Source organism: Aethina tumida, chromosome 1 (genome assembly GCF_024364675.1).
Source record: "Aethina tumida isolate Nest 87 chromosome 1, icAetTumi1.1, whole genome shotgun sequence".
In the NCBI taxonomy this organism is placed as follows: Eukaryota; Metazoa; Arthropoda; class Insecta; order Coleoptera; family Nitidulidae; genus Aethina; species Aethina tumida.
The window spans coordinates 8,781,944-8,803,112 of NC_065435.1; the positions used below are offsets into that span (position 1 = coordinate 8,781,944).

Below are 21,169 nucleotides of genomic sequence, written 5' to 3' on the forward strand. Positions count from 1 at the left end.
TAAAAGTGCATTGAAGATGTATGACAATCAAGGCATTATCTTGTTCAAAATCCTCGTGGAAATAGGTTGATGAATCAACCGTTAGAAAGAGGTTTAATGCAAAAAAGTTGTACAAATGGTTTCTAGATAAATTGAGTGATGAAAATATAATTAGGCGTTTGACAATTGTTAATTCTCTCCTTGCACGCAATGCAAATGAGCCTTTTATCGATCGTTTTGTTATATGTGACAAAAAACGGGTTAACTACAACAATTTCCTTCGATATGGACAATTGGCTGTAGTTGGTTAACCTGGTGGAACAGTCTTAACCCATGAAAGATGTTGATGACTGTATGGTGAACTTTTCGAAGTAAATCAAAGTTGGAAATTTTATAATCAATACAAAAGACGTTCTAGAGACTCATTGGAAGCTATATAATGTTGAAAACGATGTTTTACCTCATCGATGATAAAGCCCAACGTTGACAAACATTATAGATTATGATGTGACTCTTTTGGTGAATAAAAATTAATGTAAGTGATACATTACAAACGTAAATTACTTTTTTTGGCACCTATGTTTAAAATTACAATAAGTATTAAATAAGACCACAAAAAAGTATTTACAAATAATTTTTTATTAATTTGTATTTTTATTAATATTAAATTTGAGAAAAACTAATAATCCATAGTTATAAATAACATATAAATATATTATGTAAATATATAATTTATATTAAAAATATTAAAAGTTAAATTGTCATTAAGATACATATAATTTAATTTTGGCGACAAATTTACAAAAAAAAAAACATAATTATGATAATTATAATAAGAATTAATAAATATAATAATAATTATTTATTGATTTATATATTTTATTTAATTATTTTTATTGAAATTGTTAAATTTGATAATGTTTAAATGTATAATAATCAATATAAAAAATATTAACAGTTAAATTGTCATTCGAAATTTTTAAAATACAAATAATTTAATTTTAATGACAAATTTACAAGAAAAATAAACAATTTCAGTAATAAAACCAAGAATGAATAATTATAACAAAAATCATTATACAATTTCAAAATTTTGAGTCGTATTTACTATAATTATGTATTAATTTATATATTTTATTTATTTATTTTTATTGAAAATGTTAAATTTTACAAAAACCAATAAAACATGGTTATATATTTAAACATATTTTAATTTATATAAAAAAAATATTAAATAATATAGTAAGTAATTAATATTACTAATTGACATTACAGGGATTTTTCAAAAATTCATATTTTTGAGTCATATTTACTGTAATTATTTATTAATTTATGTATTTTTATTTATTTTTATTGAAAATAATTTAATAAAAAATTAGTTATAGTTATTTATATGAATATATAGTAATCTATATAAAAATATTAATAAGTAATTGTCATTACAGGAATTTTTAATGATACAAATAATTTAATTTTAATGGCAAATCTACAAAATATGTCAAGAATTTATAATTATAGCAATAATTATACATTTTCAAAATTTTGAATCGTATTTTTTATAATTATATATAACTTTATATATTTTATTTATTTATTTTTATTGAAATTATTAAATTGACAAAAACCTATAAACCCATAATTATTTCTAGGTTTAAATATATAATAATCCATATAAAAAATATTAAATAGTTCAATTGTTATTAGAGGGATTTTTAGATAACTTAATGACAAATTTACAAAAATAAAATAAACACTTCGAATAATTATATCAATAATTTTGAATTTCTGAGGTGTCAGGTAATGATAATTCTAAAGACATAAAATTTTTTTGAACTTAACACATTAATCTCGTAATTGATCAAATTAAACCAACGTAACTGCCACCATTTATTACACAAAGAAACGTTAAAGCTAAATAAAAAAAATATATATCAGGTGCGTTGATATGAAAATACAAAGCGTAAAAGAAATCATTTACGGCTCAATAAATTAATATTCATGCAGTTATCGTTCACCTTCCAGGTATTACTGTAATAAACTACTGAAATGTATAATTGTTAATGTAAAAAACTTATTCGATTCGTCCTAAATTAATTTACAGTTAGGCGTCAGCGTAATTTAATTACACCCCGTGTAATTATATTAAAATTGGAAGAAAAATTGTGTCAGGGTCATAACTATTAATAACAAAACGGCACATTTAATTAAACACTTGTATAAACGTATTTATTTATCAACATTACAAATTTAATATATGCTAATGAATTATCTTTAACTCGTGTGTAAATAAATAAATATCTTTTTAATGGTGCTAGTGGGAGGAGAGATAAATCATCAAGTTGTCAAAAGTATAAATGTATGTTTTATTGTAATGAATAAAATATTATTTATATATACAGGACGGTGACAATAATAATTTTAATTACTTATCAAAATTAAGACGAAAAAGGGTTGTACGAAGCAAGAAATCCTTTAAAATGTGCAACAATTAATTTATCTAAGGTAATATACAGGGTGGTCTATAGATAATGGGCCAAATACGGCAGATTGTAAAGCTCCCCCAGATAATGATAATATGTTAGACACACAATAAAATAAAAATGGGTATAATTTTACCACATTGGGTATTACAAGTTACTTTTTACACAATGGGAGATAGTTTTAATATCTAGTTTACTTTTGAATTGAAGGGAGACTTTATACGACCTCACTGTTTATGTATACAGAGTGTATAAGCAACATTAAAGAACGTTATTTTGTAACAAAGAATAATTCATGACATTAACGTATTGAATTAAATTAATGGAAATATATTTTATTGTATACAATTAATCATTGTCGGTATAATGCAGAAATTCCGACTTGTCACACGACCTCAGTCCGTTAAATTCTTATTTAGCTCTGCCGTTAAAACGTCAAGAAGTCCCATAAACATTGAAACAACAGGTCCAAACAAAAATCCACAAGAGACTGGGCCCCATTCACCACTTCCTGCCCGCGAAGGAGAAGTGGCTCGGTGGATGGGATGCAAAGAAATAAATAAATAAAAAATGCGCCCCCGATTTCTACACAAAAGCCGGCAATCTAGCGTCTCTAGCGTATATAATGACCTAAAATTACCGTAACGCAACGCGGACGAATTAAGTGCAGCGATTCGCAATTTATAAATGCAAATGATTAAAATCCGTCCAGCAAATAACCAGTCCGCGTACAGTGCGGAAGATTAAAATAGCGGGGCCCGCGTAAAAAAATTGAAATTTTACTGCTGTCGTTTCGCACCGTTCCGGGACGTTAATTAATTAACGAAACGTGCGATGCGTTGTGGCAACGGTCGAGATATGGTTTGATAATCGGTGACCGCCATTGTTTAATTGTTATGTGCTACAGAGTGTTCCCGAAAGGTTTTCCATCAATTGTTCAGGTGAAAATAGATTGTTTTGTCTTTTCTTAGTTTGGTACAAAAGTTGACAATTAGGGAGATCAAAGTACTAAGATAAAATAAGACAAATTAGCCTATTTTGAGGTAAAATTCTGTATAGATTTTTTGGAGATACTCTGTAGAGTTTATTTTAAGTTTTACGGCAGTTATTACTTACTCAACTTTACTTCAAAAAGACAAAATAAAATATAATAAATGCATCCAAAAATTATATTAATTTTAATTACTGGAAAAAGTAATTTATGTTTCTGGTTAATGTTTTTTTACATAAATTTTTGTATAATATTTTAACATTGTTAGATTAAACTGAATAAATTATTTGAAAGCTTTTTAATTTTAAACTCTTTCTAACTGTGCTGTTTATTGTTTCTTGACTTCTTTGGTAAATAGAAAAATACCTTATCCACCAAATTGTCCAGATATTTATCCATGTGACAATTATTTATTTTAATCATTGTCCAATTTTTACGTTATTTGAAATTGATTATTCTGAAGGAGAATTCAAAACTTTACTTCATCTTTTCCTAAATTCCAACAACCCACATTTTTTCCTACTAGTATGAAATTGATTGTAAAAATTGTTAAAAGTTATGTCGAAGAAAATTATATTCTTTTGAGTTAAACGTTAAAAACGTAAATTACTTTTTCCTGTACCTAACAATGATCTTTAATAACAACAATGAAGCCATAAAAATATTTAATCACAGAATATAAAAGCATCTACTGGATCAGAGATTTAAGTAAGAGTCAGTTATAGTTATTAGCTTGAGGTTTCCTTTTTAGCTGGTTATGAACTGAATTTAATTTAATAATGAAAAAAATGAAGATCAAGCCAAATCCTGCTGAGTGGCGTATGATAACTATAATTAGTGTGTCTCATGACAAACGTTATTGCTTCTAGTTTGCCCAAGAGGAATATGAACGTCTAAGAAACGTTCTAATTTGCTTCTAACAATTCCCTACCTTACAATAATTGACATTATTTATTGATATTCACAATTTATAAGTACAAAAGAGTATAAAATATATTTGGAACTCTTCCAGTCCTATCCTACAGAAATAATACAACAAATATCAAAGAATTGTCATTAAACGTTACACAAATCCTGACGTTTTTAACATAAAGCTCTGATCACAGATAAGTTTTGATGTCTGGATTCATGGAAATACTGATTTTTGTCTGCGGCAAGTTTAATTTACTTCACATGAATCGCAGTTAATCAAAACCTGAAACACAATTGGTACGTACCATTCAATCTGCCTCAAACTGTGGATTTGTAGCACTCGATGGCGTGTTAAAATACGCGTTGCGACGCGACGATCCCGCACTAAAAAACCGAATTACTTCCACCATACAAGTACGTTTAATTAAAACAACCGGAACACACTTTTAATCGAAAGAGTTCTATTGATTTATCAACTTGTTTGAGAGTTTTCCAAATATGAATGTTGAATGATGACAATGATGGGCTGTTGGGCAAGAAAACTACAAGCAAACAACTTACAACTACTGTCACTCACCGGTTGGCTATGTGCTCGTCTTGGAAGTACCTCTAACAACGAATATTAAATGTTAATTAATTTACTGCTAATTTAACACAAAGAACAAGTTTGATTTTGATAATTAAATAAGTAATGATACATACCATCCAATAGCCAAGATGATTCCTGAAGTGTCCTCCTCCAACACAACCGTTTTACAACTTAACCTTTCACTAATGTTTTAAACGACTTAAGTTTTTTGATTTAGCACTGTCACTTTTGTTTATTAAATTACGGACTTTTTGATTTAGGAGCTGAAAGGCAAAATATTAATTAATAAGTCCATTAGTTTGTCTGCAATCTATCCACTTCATCCTGCTGTTTTACTGTTACCTATTGTCAGTTTTTTAGAAAAACAATTTTTGTATAACACCCTAATAAAATTAATGATATCTACGAAATAAAACCTCCAAATAAGATGAAGTTTACATATAAAAGGTTATGGTAAAAGTTAAGGGGACTAAAAGTATTTTGGAAATAATGTGCGCATCCACCATATTTGCAACAGATTTCATTAAAAAATCCATTTATGTAGAATGATTCTTTGGAAAAAACGTTTTAATTTGAGGCAGCTGGTGAATATAATCTAGTGATTATTATTTCATTATAGTAGTAAACTAAGATTGTGCAGGTGTTGCTTATAATAACCTGAGATATTTAATACAATATATATTACAATAATGCCCCTATTTCTTTAGTATAGAATAATTTGTGCATTTTTACATCCATGTAATCGATACACGTTTAATTTAAAATTTAATAAAAACAGTGGCATCAATTATTGTGAAATAACAACCATAAAGACAAATAAACTACTTCGGAGACCTCGGATATTCTTCACTTGAGAGAAATCTTAAATTACACAACGTGCATGTTCTTTATGCAAAGAATTAGTCACTGATATGACTGCATTAAAACTAAACATTTCTATTTTGTTACAGTTAAGTTTCACATCGCACATCTTTATGAAGTACAAGGAAAAGTAAAGGGTGCTAAAGAACGTTATGAGCTGCTTCTACGTGATAAAACTATCACCCAATCATTAAAGGCTGATATTTTTAGACAACTAGGTAAGTCATAGTCCTTCGTCTGTAACAAAAAAAAAATGTGCGTGTTTTTAAGGTTGGCTGTATCACTGTCACGAATCACTCGGAAACAAAAATCAACGAATACCTTTCGCCATACATTGTTTGCAAAAGGCAAACGACGCAGACCAATTTTCCGGTCAGACTTTATATTTGCTTGGTCGTTGTTATGCCAGCATTGGCAAAGTGCATGATGCCTTTATCGCATACAGAAACTCAGTCGAAAAGTCAGAGGGCAACGCCGACACTTGGTGCTCTATAGGGTAATTATATTTAAAACTAGTTGTCCGCACAATTACGAATTAATGAATTATTTTAGAGTGCTTTATCAGCAACAAAATCAGCCTATGGATGCACTCCAAGCCTACATTTGCGCAGTTCAATTAGATAAAGGTCATTCGGCGGCTTGGGCTAACTTGGGCATCCTTTATGAAAACTCGTTGCAAGCGAGAGACGCGTATGCCTGCTATTTGAATTCGAGCCGCGGTTTCAAAGGCTCAAGCGACGAAACGTTCCCAACAAAGTTACCAAGAATCAACCTGTCAAACGTGGGTATGAACCCCCATTTAACGCAGAGGATTAATTTTCTACAAACTCACCTAGCTAACGCTCCAATGCCTAGCGTAACTAGCCAGTAAGTATAAGTTTTATAACATTTTTTTGTATAACGTTAGTGAGAGCATGTCACCGTAAATCACTAACAACGTGTACGTAGGACAAATTTAAAGCAAACATTGAATGAGTCGAGTGAAATACATCCTAAGTGTACACAAAAGTGTTGTTTTCAGTTGACTTGCATGTATACTAGATTGTGAATTTGTAGGAGAAGGCAGTTGCTTTCGATAGAAGAGGCTTGGAATCTGCCGATATCAGCAGAAATGTCGTCGAGACAGCAGCAGCAAACCGCGCCGCAGAACCGCACCACATCCGCGCAGAGCTTTCAAAAGACCTACGCAGGAGGGGGTGTCACCCCGCAGGGTCCGCCCCCTCCGTACCCGTCGCCCAGTGGGGCTGCTGCTGGTAAAAAATTCAAAACCGAAAGTGCTGAACAAAAACCTCCTACTACGCAAGCACAACCTTCTTTCTGCCTTAGCCAGCAACAATTGCAGTTACTAAGTTATTTCCAACAAAACGTTAACACCCTCACCCCCACACAACAGGTAAGTTTTGCTTTTCTTTTTACTTAACACAAGATTTTGCATCATATTGGCAATTTATTACTGTTCATTGTCGTACTAATTAACTATGTGTGTTGTTTCCAACTAACTTGCTAAACAGAAACATTCTTAAAATAATATTGTTAATGAGGCAGAGAATAATTAATACTATTATGATTACAAGGGACAGCTCTATCGATTAGTCTGTGCCAAACCGCAGTAATTTGCACTTGCAGCGCCAGCAGTTAGGCAACCCAATGTGCATCAAATGAAACCATTCAGACATCCTCACCTAGAGGCAGTCCAAATATGGACCAAGCACATCTATTGACGAGGAATTTCATCACTAAGTTTCATTTAGTTAATAAACAAGGAAAACAAATTAATTTAAAAAAAGTTTATAAGTAAAATATTAAATTAATAACTTGTCAAAGTTAGACCTCAAAATCTTTTACCTGAAGCTAATATACAAAAAAAAAAAGTTGTCAAAATGATGCAAAATCATATTTTATTAACAAGTATTCGTAAAACCAGGTGTACAAACCGTACGCACCAAAAAAAAATTAAATTCAAAGCTTTATTTGCCCCTAATTCGGGGTAATTGAACATTTACAAGGGATGTATTGCCTGTAGGGTCGTTGTAAACAAACATTTTGTACTTTTACCTGTTCATATTGCCGCATCGGAGCATTCGTCATTCATTTCGTTACGGTGAAGTAATACAGGTAGAAAATGGGCTCAATTCATAAAATTTTGGTGTTGTGTGTGGGTGTTTTGATTTGAGAAACGTTCTCTAAAAACAATCGGCCACTGTTTAATTAAAGGGGTGAGTTTCTGTTGATAAGATTTTTGTAATATATTGTATTATTTTGATGCGATATATTATAACAGTTTAAATCCAGAGTTTTAGTACCTGTTAAATAAATGTACAAAACTATTATGAATCATTGAGTCACCTTTTTTTAATTTGCTGCCCTCAGATAATTGTTTAAACTTTATTAACGGACTTTAGGACATATAAAATTAATAAACAAATTGAAAAAAATGTAAATATATTTCCCAAACTTGACAAAGAATGCTTAAATATTACAATATCATTGATTTTGTGTTTTCAAATCCTCAAAAATATGGAAATATTAGAGTGAGTAAGAGAAAAAAAATCGATATATTTCAATATTCTTCAAGACTTGAACTAATTTTAGATGATACAATTTTAATGAATGATTATTTTAAATGAAAATAAAAAGTATGAGGTGCAGGCAATAACAAGACAGTCCCTTATCTAGTGGGTTAAATTTCAATATGAATTGAACACATTTATCTTATACAATTATAATGGTCATGATACAGATTGTTAAAATCTTATAAATCATTTTATTTTCAATGTATATGTATGTAAGAAGTTTGTTTTAGCATTACAATTTGTTTGTTTTATTCAAAACTTATTTTTTATATAGTTAGAGAAAATAGTTAGAATTTCTAATAAATCTATGATGGAAATCATAAATAAAAATTTAATTACATAATTTTAATTAGATATTTTCAAATTTGGCTATTAATTTTTTAATTGTTATCTAAAACAAGATGACACAAATATTTACTGATTTGATATCGAGTATATTTCTTTTACTACTGCTAATTTGTGTATTTTAAAAAGAAGTGAAGCTACAAAAACTACCAAGTATAAAAGTTATATGAAAAAATGTAGTTTAATAAAACTACATTCGTCAGATGAATTTTATTGACTATTGAAAGTTTCTTTTACTGAATATAATATAAAAATTGTGCAATGTTTTCAGAAACTAATAACTATTTTCTAATTCTATAAGGTAAATGTGTTTAAACATACAGCAGTACGAATTTTTTTATGAAATTTGATTCATTATTGGAGACTAGGCTATACTAAACATTTTTAAATATGATTTGAAGAGAATTTGCTTTTTAAGCGTTTAAGGATGAAGCCAAGATGAATTGTCAATGAGTATACTCTATCGAAGGTGAATGAATGGTTCAAATTTTAAACTAAATTACTTCATACACTTACATAAATTTAGATGGAACATTTTTATTGGAATACTTAGTCATAAGACATAAGTCAGTATAAAGTTTCATTTTAGATAATAATGAATCCTACCTTTCGAAAGGTAATACTATTATTGTCCTTTAAGCACATTCTTCGACACTGATGACATTCTTCGACCACTGATGACTTCTCCTCCTTGTGATTTTTGATGTGATGGTAATATTGAAGCATTCTTAGGGTGTGTTCTTATTGGAATCGTTAGCATCTTAAGTAGATTCCAGGAGGGTCCTAATGACGCACAGCATAAACTACAAAAAAATATATTTTTGTAAAAAGGGCTAACAAAATTAATTTTTATTAATTGTAAAATTAGACATATAAAACTTGCAAAGAAGTTCAAAATATTAAACTTACGGTTAAGTAGTCCATGATTTCCATGACCACTGCCAGTAGTTCCTGAAAAAAGAAATATTTTTTAGCTAACAATAATACTACAATTAAACCCAGCATATTTTTTTGATAATGTTTCTAATGGAGTGTTTAATTTTTAGCAACAACTACAACAACTACAACACCAGTACCGTTTGATGCAGCAGCATCAGCAACAACTGCGAAACCGACAACCTGTCACAACACCTGTTACTAGTGCACCGCCAAATTATCCAAGCAATAACCAGTTCTCCGGACAGAACAACAGCAACCAAACATTAACGAACACTGCCAAAAGCTTCTCGACAAACGACAAGCTAGTCCAACCTAACCCCGTTGTCGTGCCCAGAGATAGTTTTATGCCAAACTCAGTGCCTCATTCAACCGATCTCGATGTTAGCGAAGAAGACTTAAAGGATCTACTGTCGCAAAAGTACAACGCCACGGATTTGGCCGAGGACATACTGAAACATTTCGGATCAGACGATATACATCTAAAAGAAGAAACCACCTCGCAAGGTAAAATCATGGTCACGGTTTGGTTTGCTATGAGTAAATTATATAAAAATTTATATACCTCTGTACAATGAACCTCAAAAATTTATAACCATGCCGTCCATCATTCGGAGCATGAATTATTTTGCCTTAATTGATAACCTGACAAGAAATTTTAATTAATCAAAATAAACCATTAAATTAGTGATAATATCTGAAAGCCGATCAAAATATTTAATACGGAGGGCGTGTCCTCAACACACGTGGCGATTCTGCGCAATACACCATTTCTTCCAAAGCCACCTATGGAATTAACTGGAACGTGCTTGTTACCATGCAGATACGACGCAATAAGTCGTCCAAGTACATCATGAACATAAAAAATATGATTAATCCAAGTTTATATCACTCAACACCATCAATCGGTCGATATTTTCACCTGCGATTGCTATAGAACTGCAATATACAACATTATATGCTAATATTTAGCGGATATTCGAGTAGTAACTTACAATTGCTGCCACCGATTTACTGCAAGACCACAACCGGAAAACGTGACTGACTGTTCAGTTCCAACTCTGAAATGTCGAGGTTAGAGAGGGGGAGACTTACTGCGCATGCGCCCAAATAAATATGCACCGCCCCCTATAAAGATTTGAAATAACTACATGTGTACAACGTTGCCGTTCCATACTGAGGAACAGTTCAAGTTACTATTTACTGTAATATCCTAAAAAATACCAAAATGATCATTCTAACAAGGTTTTCTTAATTAAAACAAACCAATAAATTAATCGCAATAACTGAAAATATATCTAATAATATAGATTGAATGTCCTCAGCACACACACGGCGTTGATACGAACTACTTACAAGGCCGCCTATAGAATTAACCGGGACGTGCTTGTTACCAAGCAGAAGGAGTGGCTTCGGTATATTCTAAACATAAGGAATATAATTCGCCGAAATTTCAAGCGAATTAATTATCACTGAAAGTCAATTAATCGATAATAAACAATAAGATCACCTATTCCTATAAGACTCCGCTGTATAATATTAGAATAAACTTACATTTAAGAATGGATTGATCCGAACTGTTTGGTTCACAGAAGGAAAGATGGCTTCGCCGTTCCTAACTTGTTGTTTATTTGGAAATATCACATTACTCAGCAACAACACGAACTCTTGAACTATCTCAATGTTTTATTTGAACGTAACCGCATGAAAATTTATTGTTAATATTTTTGATGCACTGGATTTACTGCCACTCTTTTACTGTAAGACCACAACCGGAAAACGTGACTGTTCAGTTCTAACTCTAAAATGGCGGTGTTGGAGGGGAGGATTTACTGCGCATGCGTCCAAATAAATATGCACCGCCCCCTATAAAGATTTGAAATAACTACAGGTGTACAACGTTGCCGTTCCATATTGAGGAACAGTTCAATTTACTATTTACTGAAGTATCCTAAAAATACCATGATCATTCAAACAAGTTTTTTTTTAATTGAAACCTATAAATTAATCGCAATAACTAAAAACATCTAAAAATATAGATGGAATGCCCTCAGCACACACACGGCGTTGATGCTAACTACCTACAAGGCCACCTATGGAATTAACAGGACCGTGCTTGTTACTAAGCTGAAGGCGTGGCTTAAAGTACACCCTGAACATAAGAAATATAGTTCGCCGAAATTTTCAGCGAATTTATTATCACTGAAAATCAATCAATCGATAGATAATAACCAATAAAATCACTTATTCCTATAGGAATCCGCTGTATTATATTGGAATAAACTTACATTTGAGAATGGCTTGATCCGAACTGTTTGGTTCACAGAAGGAAAGATGGCTTCGCCGTTACTAACTTCTTGTTTATTTGGAAATACCACATAACTCAGCCACAACACGAAGTCCCGAACTATCTCAATGTTTTATTTAAACGTAACCGCATCAAAATTTATTGTTAATATTTTTGATACACTGGATTACTGCCACCCATTTACTGTAAAACCACAACCGGACAACGTGACTGTTCAGTTCTAACTCTAAAATGGCGGTGTTGGAGGGGAGGATTTACTGCGCATGCGCCCAAATAAATATGCACCGCCCCCTATAAAGATTTAAAATAACTACAAGTGTACAACGTTGCCGTTCCATACTGAGGAACAGTTCAATTTATTATTTACTGAAGTATCCTAAAAAATGCCATGATGGTCATTCTAATAAGTTTTTTTTAATTGAAACAAACCAATAAATTAATCGCAATAACTAAAAACATCTAAAAATATAGATGGAATACCCTCAGCACACACACGGCGTTGATGCTAACTACTTACAAGGCCACTTATGGAATTAACCGGGACGAGCTTGTTACTAAGCTGAAGGCGTGGCTTAAAGTACACCCAGAACATAAGAAATATAGTTCGCCGAAATTTTCAGCGAATTTATTATCACTGAAAATCAATCAATCGATAGATAATAACCAATAAAATCACTTATTACTATAAGACTCCGCTGTATAATATTGAAGTAAACTTACATTTGAGTGTCTTGATCCGAATTGATTGGTTCACAAAAGGAAACGTAGTTCCGCCGTTTTCAATATAATTTGAGATTGCCACATGGTTCAGTAACAACACGAAGACATGAACATGTTCACTATTTCATTTAAACCTAACTGCATCATAGTTTATTGTTAATATTTTAGATACACTCCATTATTGCCACCCATTTACTGCAAGACCACAACCCGACAACGTGACTCTTCAGTTTCAACTCCAAAATGGCGGTGTTCGAGGAGGGTGACTTACTGCGCATATGTGTCCAATTAAATCTGCGCAGCCCTCTATAAAGATGTAAAAAAAACTACAGTTTCAAAAGTTGACCATTACATGCTGAGGAACAACTTGAGTCGTGTTATAAAATTAAAATTTTTTGGGATAATATGAATCTATAATTATTTAATAATCAGCTGTAGCTTAATCACCACGTCCGGTTTTAAAAGCGTTTCTAAATATAGCTTGTTTTTTACACGAATGTACGAAGGGTAGAGTTATTAATTTATTATTGACAATTATTTACAAACCAATTAATCACAATAACTGAAAGCAAACCATAGTATGTAGTAACTCGCATGCAATACACGCAACACACGTGGCGAATCTCCTTACTAAATTTCAAATCCGCCTACGGAATTAACCAGGACGTGCTTGTTAGTAAGCTAAAATATTCGCGGGAAAAACTCTGGAGTACAACCTGAACATAAGAAATGTAGTCCGCCATAACTTCAGTCGAATTTTTATCATTGAACGCCGATTAATCAATCGATAAGTACCGATAGCTTTACATGGATTCACATAGGATACCAATAAATAATATTGTACGTAATTGTATATATTGTATTGTAATTGTAGTCCGTCATAATTTAAGTCGAATGTTTATCACCGAACGCCGATCAATCAATCGATAACTACCGATAGTCCTATAGGACTCCAATAAATAATATCGTATGTAATTATATTATACTAATATGATTAGTTAGTTATAGGTATTATGAAATACTTACAGTTGATGATGGCTTGACCCAGACAGCTTGATGCACAGAAACGTGGTTTTGACGTTTACAAACAATTTATTTTAAATCAACCTAATGATTTGGTAACAACATGACGATGTGTACAATCCCACTGTGTCATTTAAACATAACCGCATAATGGATTATTGTTAATATTTTAGATGCACCGAATTATTGCCACCCAATTAGTGTAAGACCACAGCTCGACAACGTGACTGTTCAGTTTCAACTCGAAAATGGCGGTGTTTGGGGAGGGACACACACTGAGCATGCGCCAAAATAAACCAGCGCAGCCCTCTATTAGGATAAGAAAGAACTACAGTTTTACAAGTTAGCCGTTGTATGCTAAGAGATATCTCAAGTCCTGTACATGCAAAATAATTATAAAATTAATAGATTTTGGGAATAATTTATGTGCAATTCTTAATCTACGATTGTTACAAAATCCGCTGTTTATGTGGCTTAGTATTCACGTTCGATTTTAATATTTCGCGCAGCCTAAAAAGGAATAATAATTACATTAATCAATTAATTAACCGTAGTAACTGAAAGCGCAACAACAGGTGCCGTCAAGACACCAGGCGAATCAAAGGCGTAATCCGTTTGTGTCAAAGCCGCCAATAGAATTATCTGGAAGGACTGTGTTACTAAGCTGAAAAAACGCGGTAAAACGCCCGAGTACAACCTAATCATAAGAAATATGTTATGCGATGTTTTTGAGATATTCTCCTGAATTTGAACCGATTTTGTATAACGAAACGTTGATCAATCACTGGAGGGATCCCTATAGGACTCCGATATGTAATATTGTAGGTAATTAACATGCACGTGGTTAATAAAATAATAAACTTACAGTTGGGGAATCCAGTTGAAACCACCGCAAGATAGGACAGGATCAACTCCACTGTTTTATTTAAACATAATCACATTATAGTTAGTTTTATTTATTTTAGATACACATAATTATTGCCACAGACTTAGCGTAACGTTGCAACGTGCATAGTCACTGCTCTTTCTGTTTGCAAGTCGAAAATGGCGGGGTCGAAGAAGGAAGCCTTATTGAGCATGTGCCAAAGTGGGAGACGTGCACAACCCACACACAGAATTTGAACAAATCAGATTCACGATGAAATTAACGTTACCTCAATTATTTTACGTTATATGTACTTCATTTATAAAATATTAATATTGATAAACTTGTATATAACATGGTAAATTAAATGTATTGCTCAGAATAATGCTTATATTCGAATTATTTGTAAAGCAATAATTTTGATAAAAGTAGCAAATGTCAGGAGTGCGGCATAAAGAGTCGGGGCTTTTACGGTGCGGTGCGGGACTCACCGCGGCGACATCAAACGTTGCACGCCGACAGACCCCTCTTCCGAGTAATACCCGTCACCAAAAAAATTGGTTTACGACGCCTGTAATCAGCGGCTGTATTCAAACAGAATAAATTAGGCCGAAGGCAAAGTTTCTTTTGTAGCTAGCTGTACTATTATATTTTTGGAAATAGATAAAACAATTTATTACTTTAATAGGTTTTGCCATTTTTCTAAGTGTATCATGTTTTCCGACATCTGTGAATGATCAATTACATTTACTTTAGCTTCAAAACCTAAATATCACTCTGAATAAAATATTAGACATGGCAAAAAATTTATTTTATATATATGAACATTATTTTTGGAAATTTAAGCAAAACAAATATTTCAGTTTACTCGTTTTGCAAAGTTTTAATATAATTAATTCATTAGTGTTGTTCTAGGTGTTGATATTTATTCTATTTTATTTAATATTTATTTTAGAATATCCAGAAAAAAATTCAAACTTGTAAATAATGAAAGAGTGAAAAACATTTCAAAGGGCAATGGAATAATTTAAATAATAATATTGGAAATTCGTGAAACAAATAAACATAATTTTATTTATCTATACTTTGACCCTAAAAATAAATGTTTGGGATCGAAAAATTAGGTTATTTCACAGAGAAAAAGTTGTTAATAATAAGAAATTATTAGTTGATAGTTTAACGACGATATACATTTAATAATTTTTGACGTTCATTGTATATTATTTCATTACAAAACTGGTGATGTTGTTGCTTTTTTATCATTTTTTAGTTTGTTAAAAGTAGAAATGCAATACCTAAACAAAAAAAAAAAACAATTGTCGACACAGTGTTTACATATTCACTTTATAAACAGCAACAGTTTAAGAAGGTATTCCATTTCTTTCAGTAATCAGGTATAAACTAATTGTATGACTAACTAATTGTATATTTTGTGACTCCAAAATTTACGTTCATCTACAAACTGATATATTTTTTGGCAGCTTTCTGAACTTCAGTTTTTTTGTGAGTAAATTCAATACATTAGATGTTATGTTCGACTTCAAACTATTGGCAGTTACTATAATTTCCAAATTGGTGTTTTTCGAGCAGCCACGCGTTGGTTAAACTTTAACTGAGTAAGTTTTGTCTTTTACAGACGCCACACTGTCGTCCGGTCCATTTTCGCCCTCCAACATGGATTCAAAAAAGGAAGACGTCAAGACGAAAATCAAGTCGCCACCCCAAGAAAGCATACTGACGATAAAATCTGAGCCTCCATGGGATTTCGAGGCCCTACATTCGATGGATAAACGGTCGAAAATTGATTACACCATCGAAATGGACGCTCAGACCATCATAAAGTTGTGCAAGTAAGAATATTTCAAATATCAATAAGTTAACGTCAAAAAATGTGACATAATTTATTTTCATGATTTAAGATCAAAGATACAATGAATTTTCTTCTTCCAGAACCGAAGCGGTGAACGGCGACATCAACAGCTCTCTCATCTCCGACACGGCTCCCCCACCTTCCCCACCTGACCCCCCTTTGACGAAACTAAACCACCAGCAGCTCCTCCCGCCCACACCCTCCGTATTCCTGGAGAACAAGAAGCACGCGTTCAGTCCGCAGCTGCAGGAGTTCTGCCTGAAACACCCGATCGCCGTCATCCGAGGCCTGGCGGCCGCCCTAAAGTTAGACCTCGGCCTGTTCTCGACCAAGACGCTGGTGGAGGCGAACCCGGACCACAGCGTGGAGGTCAGAACGCAGATACAACAGCCGTCGGACGAAAACTGGGACCCGCAGACCGGCAAGAAGGTCTGGGCGTGCATATCGCACAGATCTCATACAACAATCGCGAGGTACGCCCAGTACCAGGCGTCCAGTTTCAAAGATAGCTTGAAGGAGGAAAGGGAGAAGGTGACCAGCGGGTTGTCGGACTCCGACTCCAAGGATTCGTCGCATTGCGGGGCGAAACGACGAAAAATGAACACCGCGGCTCTGCCCTCGGCCAACATCAAGAACTGCAAGGAGCAGAAGACGCTTAAGTAAGTTGTTGCTTTGGTTGTATGTTTGTTGGTTGGTACGATGGTTGTTGTTTGCAGGTTTGGGACGAACGTGGATTTGTCAGACGAAAGGAAATGGAGGCCCCAGTTGCAGGAACTCATGAAGTTGCCCGCCTTCGCCAGAGTAGTGTCCGCCGCCAACATGTTGTCGCATGTTGGGCACGTTATTTTGGGAATGAACACGGTACAGCTTTACATGAAGGTAATTACTTGAAACCCACAAGGTAGAACTTTTGTTAATGATTTATTGATGTTTAGGTGCCTGGTAGTAGAACTCCTGGCCATCAGGAGAACAACAACTTTTGCTCAATTAATATTAACATAGGACCGGGTGATTGTGAGTGGTTCGCGGTGCCAGATGCATATTGGGGTGCCATCTGTGCCTTGTGCGAGAAGAACCAAATCAACTACCTGCACGGGTCGTGGTGGCCGGTACTCGACGACCTCTACCAGGCCAACATACCCGTCTACAGGTTCTTACAAAGGCCCGGCGACTTAGTTTGGGTCAACGCAGGTTGCGTCCATTGGGTGCAAGCGGTGGGGTGGTGCAACAACATCGCCTGGAACGTGGGACCGCTCACGGCCAGACAGTATCAGTTGGCAATCGAAAGGTACGAGTGGAACAAACTACAGAGTTTCAAGTCTATTGTACCGATGCTGCATCTGTCGTGGAATCTTGCGAGGAACATCAAAGTTTCCGATAGGAAACTGTACGAACTTATCAAGTAAGAGTTGATTGATTTGTTTCGAGTTGCGGTGTTTAATTTGTGGCCATTTTCAGAAACTGTTTGCTTCGCACTCTCACCAAATGCTGTCGAATATTGGAATTCGTCAAAGAACGAGGCGTCGAAGTGAAATTCCATGGTAGAGGGAAAAACGAAGCTTCACACTATTGTGGGCAATGCGAGGTAAGTTCATCTAATTTTAATATTGAATACAAAAACTCAACTGTTGGTTGGTGTTCAAAGACACCAAGAAAAGAGCATACCAAATTCCTGCACCAGTTTATTGGAAAACACTTTGACTTGATTGGCATTTTTCTTGATTCCAGATTGAAGTGTTCAACATATTATTTATAAGAGAGCAAGAAAAGAGACACGTGGTGCATTGCATGGATTGCGCAAGAAAACAAAGTCCAAATCTCGAAGGCTTCGTGTGCTTAGAAGAATACAAGATGCAAGATCTTTGCGAGGTGTACAACAACTTCACGTTGCACAGTAACATCACGTCGCAGGATCAATACAGGCCCATGTAGGAAGAAACTGATGTAAACTGATTAGAGATAAGATATTTGGAATGCGTTTAGTCATTAACGGTAGGATTTTATGGTTGTTGTAAGAGGCATATTTTATTTCGTTTTTGCGTAATTGTAAAAGTAATGCGTTTTGTTACGGGTCTATTTTGATTAGACGCATTCCAAGGTACCGCCAAAGTAAAATATTCTAAATGTATAATTAAATTTGATCGCCCTACATTTAAATAAAGTATGATTTCTAATTGGTCGACATAAGTATTCAATTTCCTAATTATGAAGTTCTATTTGTAACAAAATAGGAAGGCATAATTTAGCCGTTTGAGATTTGATTGTAATTCATGTCCATGATATGTACACATTAAGCTAACACTGCCACTGCAACCGATGTACAACATATATTTCATAAATATAGCTTTTACGTGTGGATCAAGTGAGTTTGTCAATTAATGCGATGTGGATGTACATTGCAATATGCCCTGGGTATGTATAGGAAATGGACTGTAAAGTTTTAAAGTACAAATTTTGTAGGCATATCTTCGTGTATTATTTGTATCTTATATACATTTATCTGATAACACTCACTATGGACTGTTATTGTCTTCCATGCGTTTATTTTAAAACTGACACATAGACTAATTGTATAAAATTAAAGATATATTTTTCATTACATAAAATTATGTAAAGAATTGAGAAACATTGAAGGCAATAAGCAATAATTCATATCTTTAAACCTAATAAAAAGTATTCTATTAACCAAGTTTTCTTTTAAACAAAAAGAATCCATGACTTTTTAGTATTTTGATTATGTTATATATAAGCAAAACATTTCCTATAAATATTCTGTGTGAAATAAGATGTGTGCTAAGAAACAGTATGTTTTGCTTGTTAATTAGCTATTCATGTAAAAGAGTGATAATGTAATTATTATAGTGTGTATATAAATATTGTCGATAGTTTCTTTTTTAGCTTATAAGGGCTAACAGTGATCTCATATGTAGTTAGTTGATTGTAACTGTACATACAATATTTAAATAAAAATAAATATATTTATACAATATATTTATTTTAGTAGGAAATAACGATGTAGCCATTTTAAAAATCGTCTATTTTTAAACATAGTATCATTAATCATTTCCACTGCCAATGTTTCTATCATATTTATTTACCCAACGACTTGAAAATATTACATTGTTTAATTACTTGTTTTTATGCACGTACAGGGTAAAAATCAGCCTCAACAATATTCCTTTGAAATTAAATACAAACTCTTGTTACATTTTATTGTAATATTTTTTGTAGTAGTTGGATTTTTAAAATTATGTAATTTTTATTACGAACTTTGTATAATACTTTTGTATATTGTTTTAATTTGTGTGTAAGGCAGTAGAAACATCGTTAAACTAAAACTGCCAATTATGTGATAGAGTTAACTGCCCAAAAAATTCATATTTTGTTTTTTCTTTGAATGAAGCCTAGGTTTTGACAGTGCCTTTTCCTGTAATTATAAAAATAAAAAAAGAAAAGCATAATATTTTTTGCATTCATGACCAAAAATATATTTGACATAGTCTACATTATGTAAATATAAGTATGTAGTAAAATTTCAGGAATTCTACTAGCTCAATTTTTCTATGTAATTGTATAATGTTATTGTATTTCATTTAAATCTTTATTTTATATTGAAAAGTCTGATTAAAATTTTCGTGTATTGTATATTATATATATTTAATTTTCATTGTAGGTAATAAGTTGTATTTATATTTACATAAATAAACAAGTTACGATTATTTTACGGTTTTTTCTTTAAACCTTATAACCCTCTAATTATTTTAATGTTTTAAACAATCTTTTAAGATTAGTTTTTTATAAAATATACCCTGAAGTCATAATAACACATACAATTTACGGGAGAGACTATTTTATTGTCAAGTAATGTTCAGAGAACATTTTGAGCAATTAATAAACTAATTTAAATAAGAAATTTGTTTAAATTTTAAGAGAAAAGTAAAGAGTCATAAAAAATGAATCCATGCCTTTGTAAATCTTATCGAATAATAGATATAATAAAAAAAATAATAAATAACTTGAATAGAGAATAGTATAATGCTCTCATGCCAACTTTATGTCAATATTTAATTAAATACAAGGAAAAAATTAGTTTTTATAAAATATACCCTGTAGTCATAATAACTCACAGGCAATTTACAGGAGAGACTATTTTATTGTCAAGTAATGTTCAGAGAACAATTTGTGCAATTAATAAACTAATTTAAATAAGAAATTTGTTTAAATTTGAAGAAAAAAGTAAAGAGTCATAAAAATGAATTCTTCATGCCTATGTAAATCTCATCGAATAATAGATATAATATAATACATAAGAAATAACTTGAATAGAGAATAGTATAATGCCCTCATGCCAACTTTGTCAATATTTAATTAAATAAAAGGTAGAAAATTAGCTTTTATAAAATATACCCTGAAGTCAATAACTCACAGGCAATTTACAGGAGAGACTATTTTATTGTCAAGTGGTGTTCGGAGAACATTTTTAGCAATTAATAAACTAATTTAAATAAGAAATTTGTTTAAATTTTAAGAGAAAAGTAAAGAGTTATAAAAATGAATTCTTCATGCCTATGTAAATCTCATCGAATAATAGATATAATATAATACATAAGAAATAACTTGAAAAGAGAATAGTATAATGCCCTCATGCCAACTTTATGTCAATATTTAATTAAATTAGCAACATTTTAAGAGGTGTTTTATTTACTTATATATTGTT

At 32.3% G+C, this 21,169-nt stretch overlaps 1 protein-coding gene and 1 long non-coding RNA gene across 6 annotated transcripts in view; one reads left to right on the forward strand and one right to left on the reverse strand.

Annotated features, from left to right (window-relative positions):
- The window catches only part of LOC109602948 (lysine-specific demethylase 6A), a 74,271-nt gene extending 54,100 nt beyond the window's left edge, over positions 1 to 20,171 (forward strand). For all 3 annotated transcript variants that reach the window (XM_020019393.2, XM_020019394.2, XM_020019395.2), the window contains 11 exons: positions 5,902 to 6,030; positions 6,083 to 6,308; positions 6,365 to 6,679; positions 6,869 to 7,205; positions 9,777 to 10,173; positions 16,219 to 16,432; positions 16,533 to 17,111; positions 17,169 to 17,331; positions 17,388 to 17,854; positions 17,911 to 18,037; positions 18,181 to 20,171. In XM_020019393.2, coding sequence (XP_019874952.2) covers positions 5,902 to 6,030; positions 6,083 to 6,308; positions 6,365 to 6,679; positions 6,869 to 7,205; positions 9,777 to 10,173; positions 16,219 to 16,432; positions 16,533 to 17,111; positions 17,169 to 17,331; positions 17,388 to 17,854; positions 17,911 to 18,037; positions 18,181 to 18,384 — 3,158 coding nt within the window. In that variant the 3' untranslated portion in view covers positions 18,385 to 20,171. The remainder of the gene's footprint in view (positions 1 to 5,901; positions 6,031 to 6,082; positions 6,309 to 6,364; positions 6,680 to 6,868; positions 7,206 to 9,776; positions 10,174 to 16,218; positions 16,433 to 16,532; positions 17,112 to 17,168; positions 17,332 to 17,387; positions 17,855 to 17,910; positions 18,038 to 18,180) is intronic.
- LOC109602952 (uncharacterized) lies at positions 9,248 to 12,160 on the reverse strand. Of its 3 annotated transcripts, none has more exons than XR_002191781.2 (3): positions 11,955 to 12,160; positions 9,640 to 9,681; positions 9,248 to 9,533 (listed from the first exon to the last, which is right to left on the reverse strand). It is a non-coding gene; the product is annotated as an uncharacterized LOC109602952 (long non-coding RNA). The 3 variants fall into 3 exon arrangements; XR_007547125.1 differs by lacking the exon at positions 11,955 to 12,160 and adding an exon at positions 11,221 to 11,857; XR_007547126.1 differs by lacking the exon at positions 11,955 to 12,160 and adding an exon at positions 10,662 to 10,746.
- Positions 20,172 to 21,169: the final 998 nt, after the last annotated feature.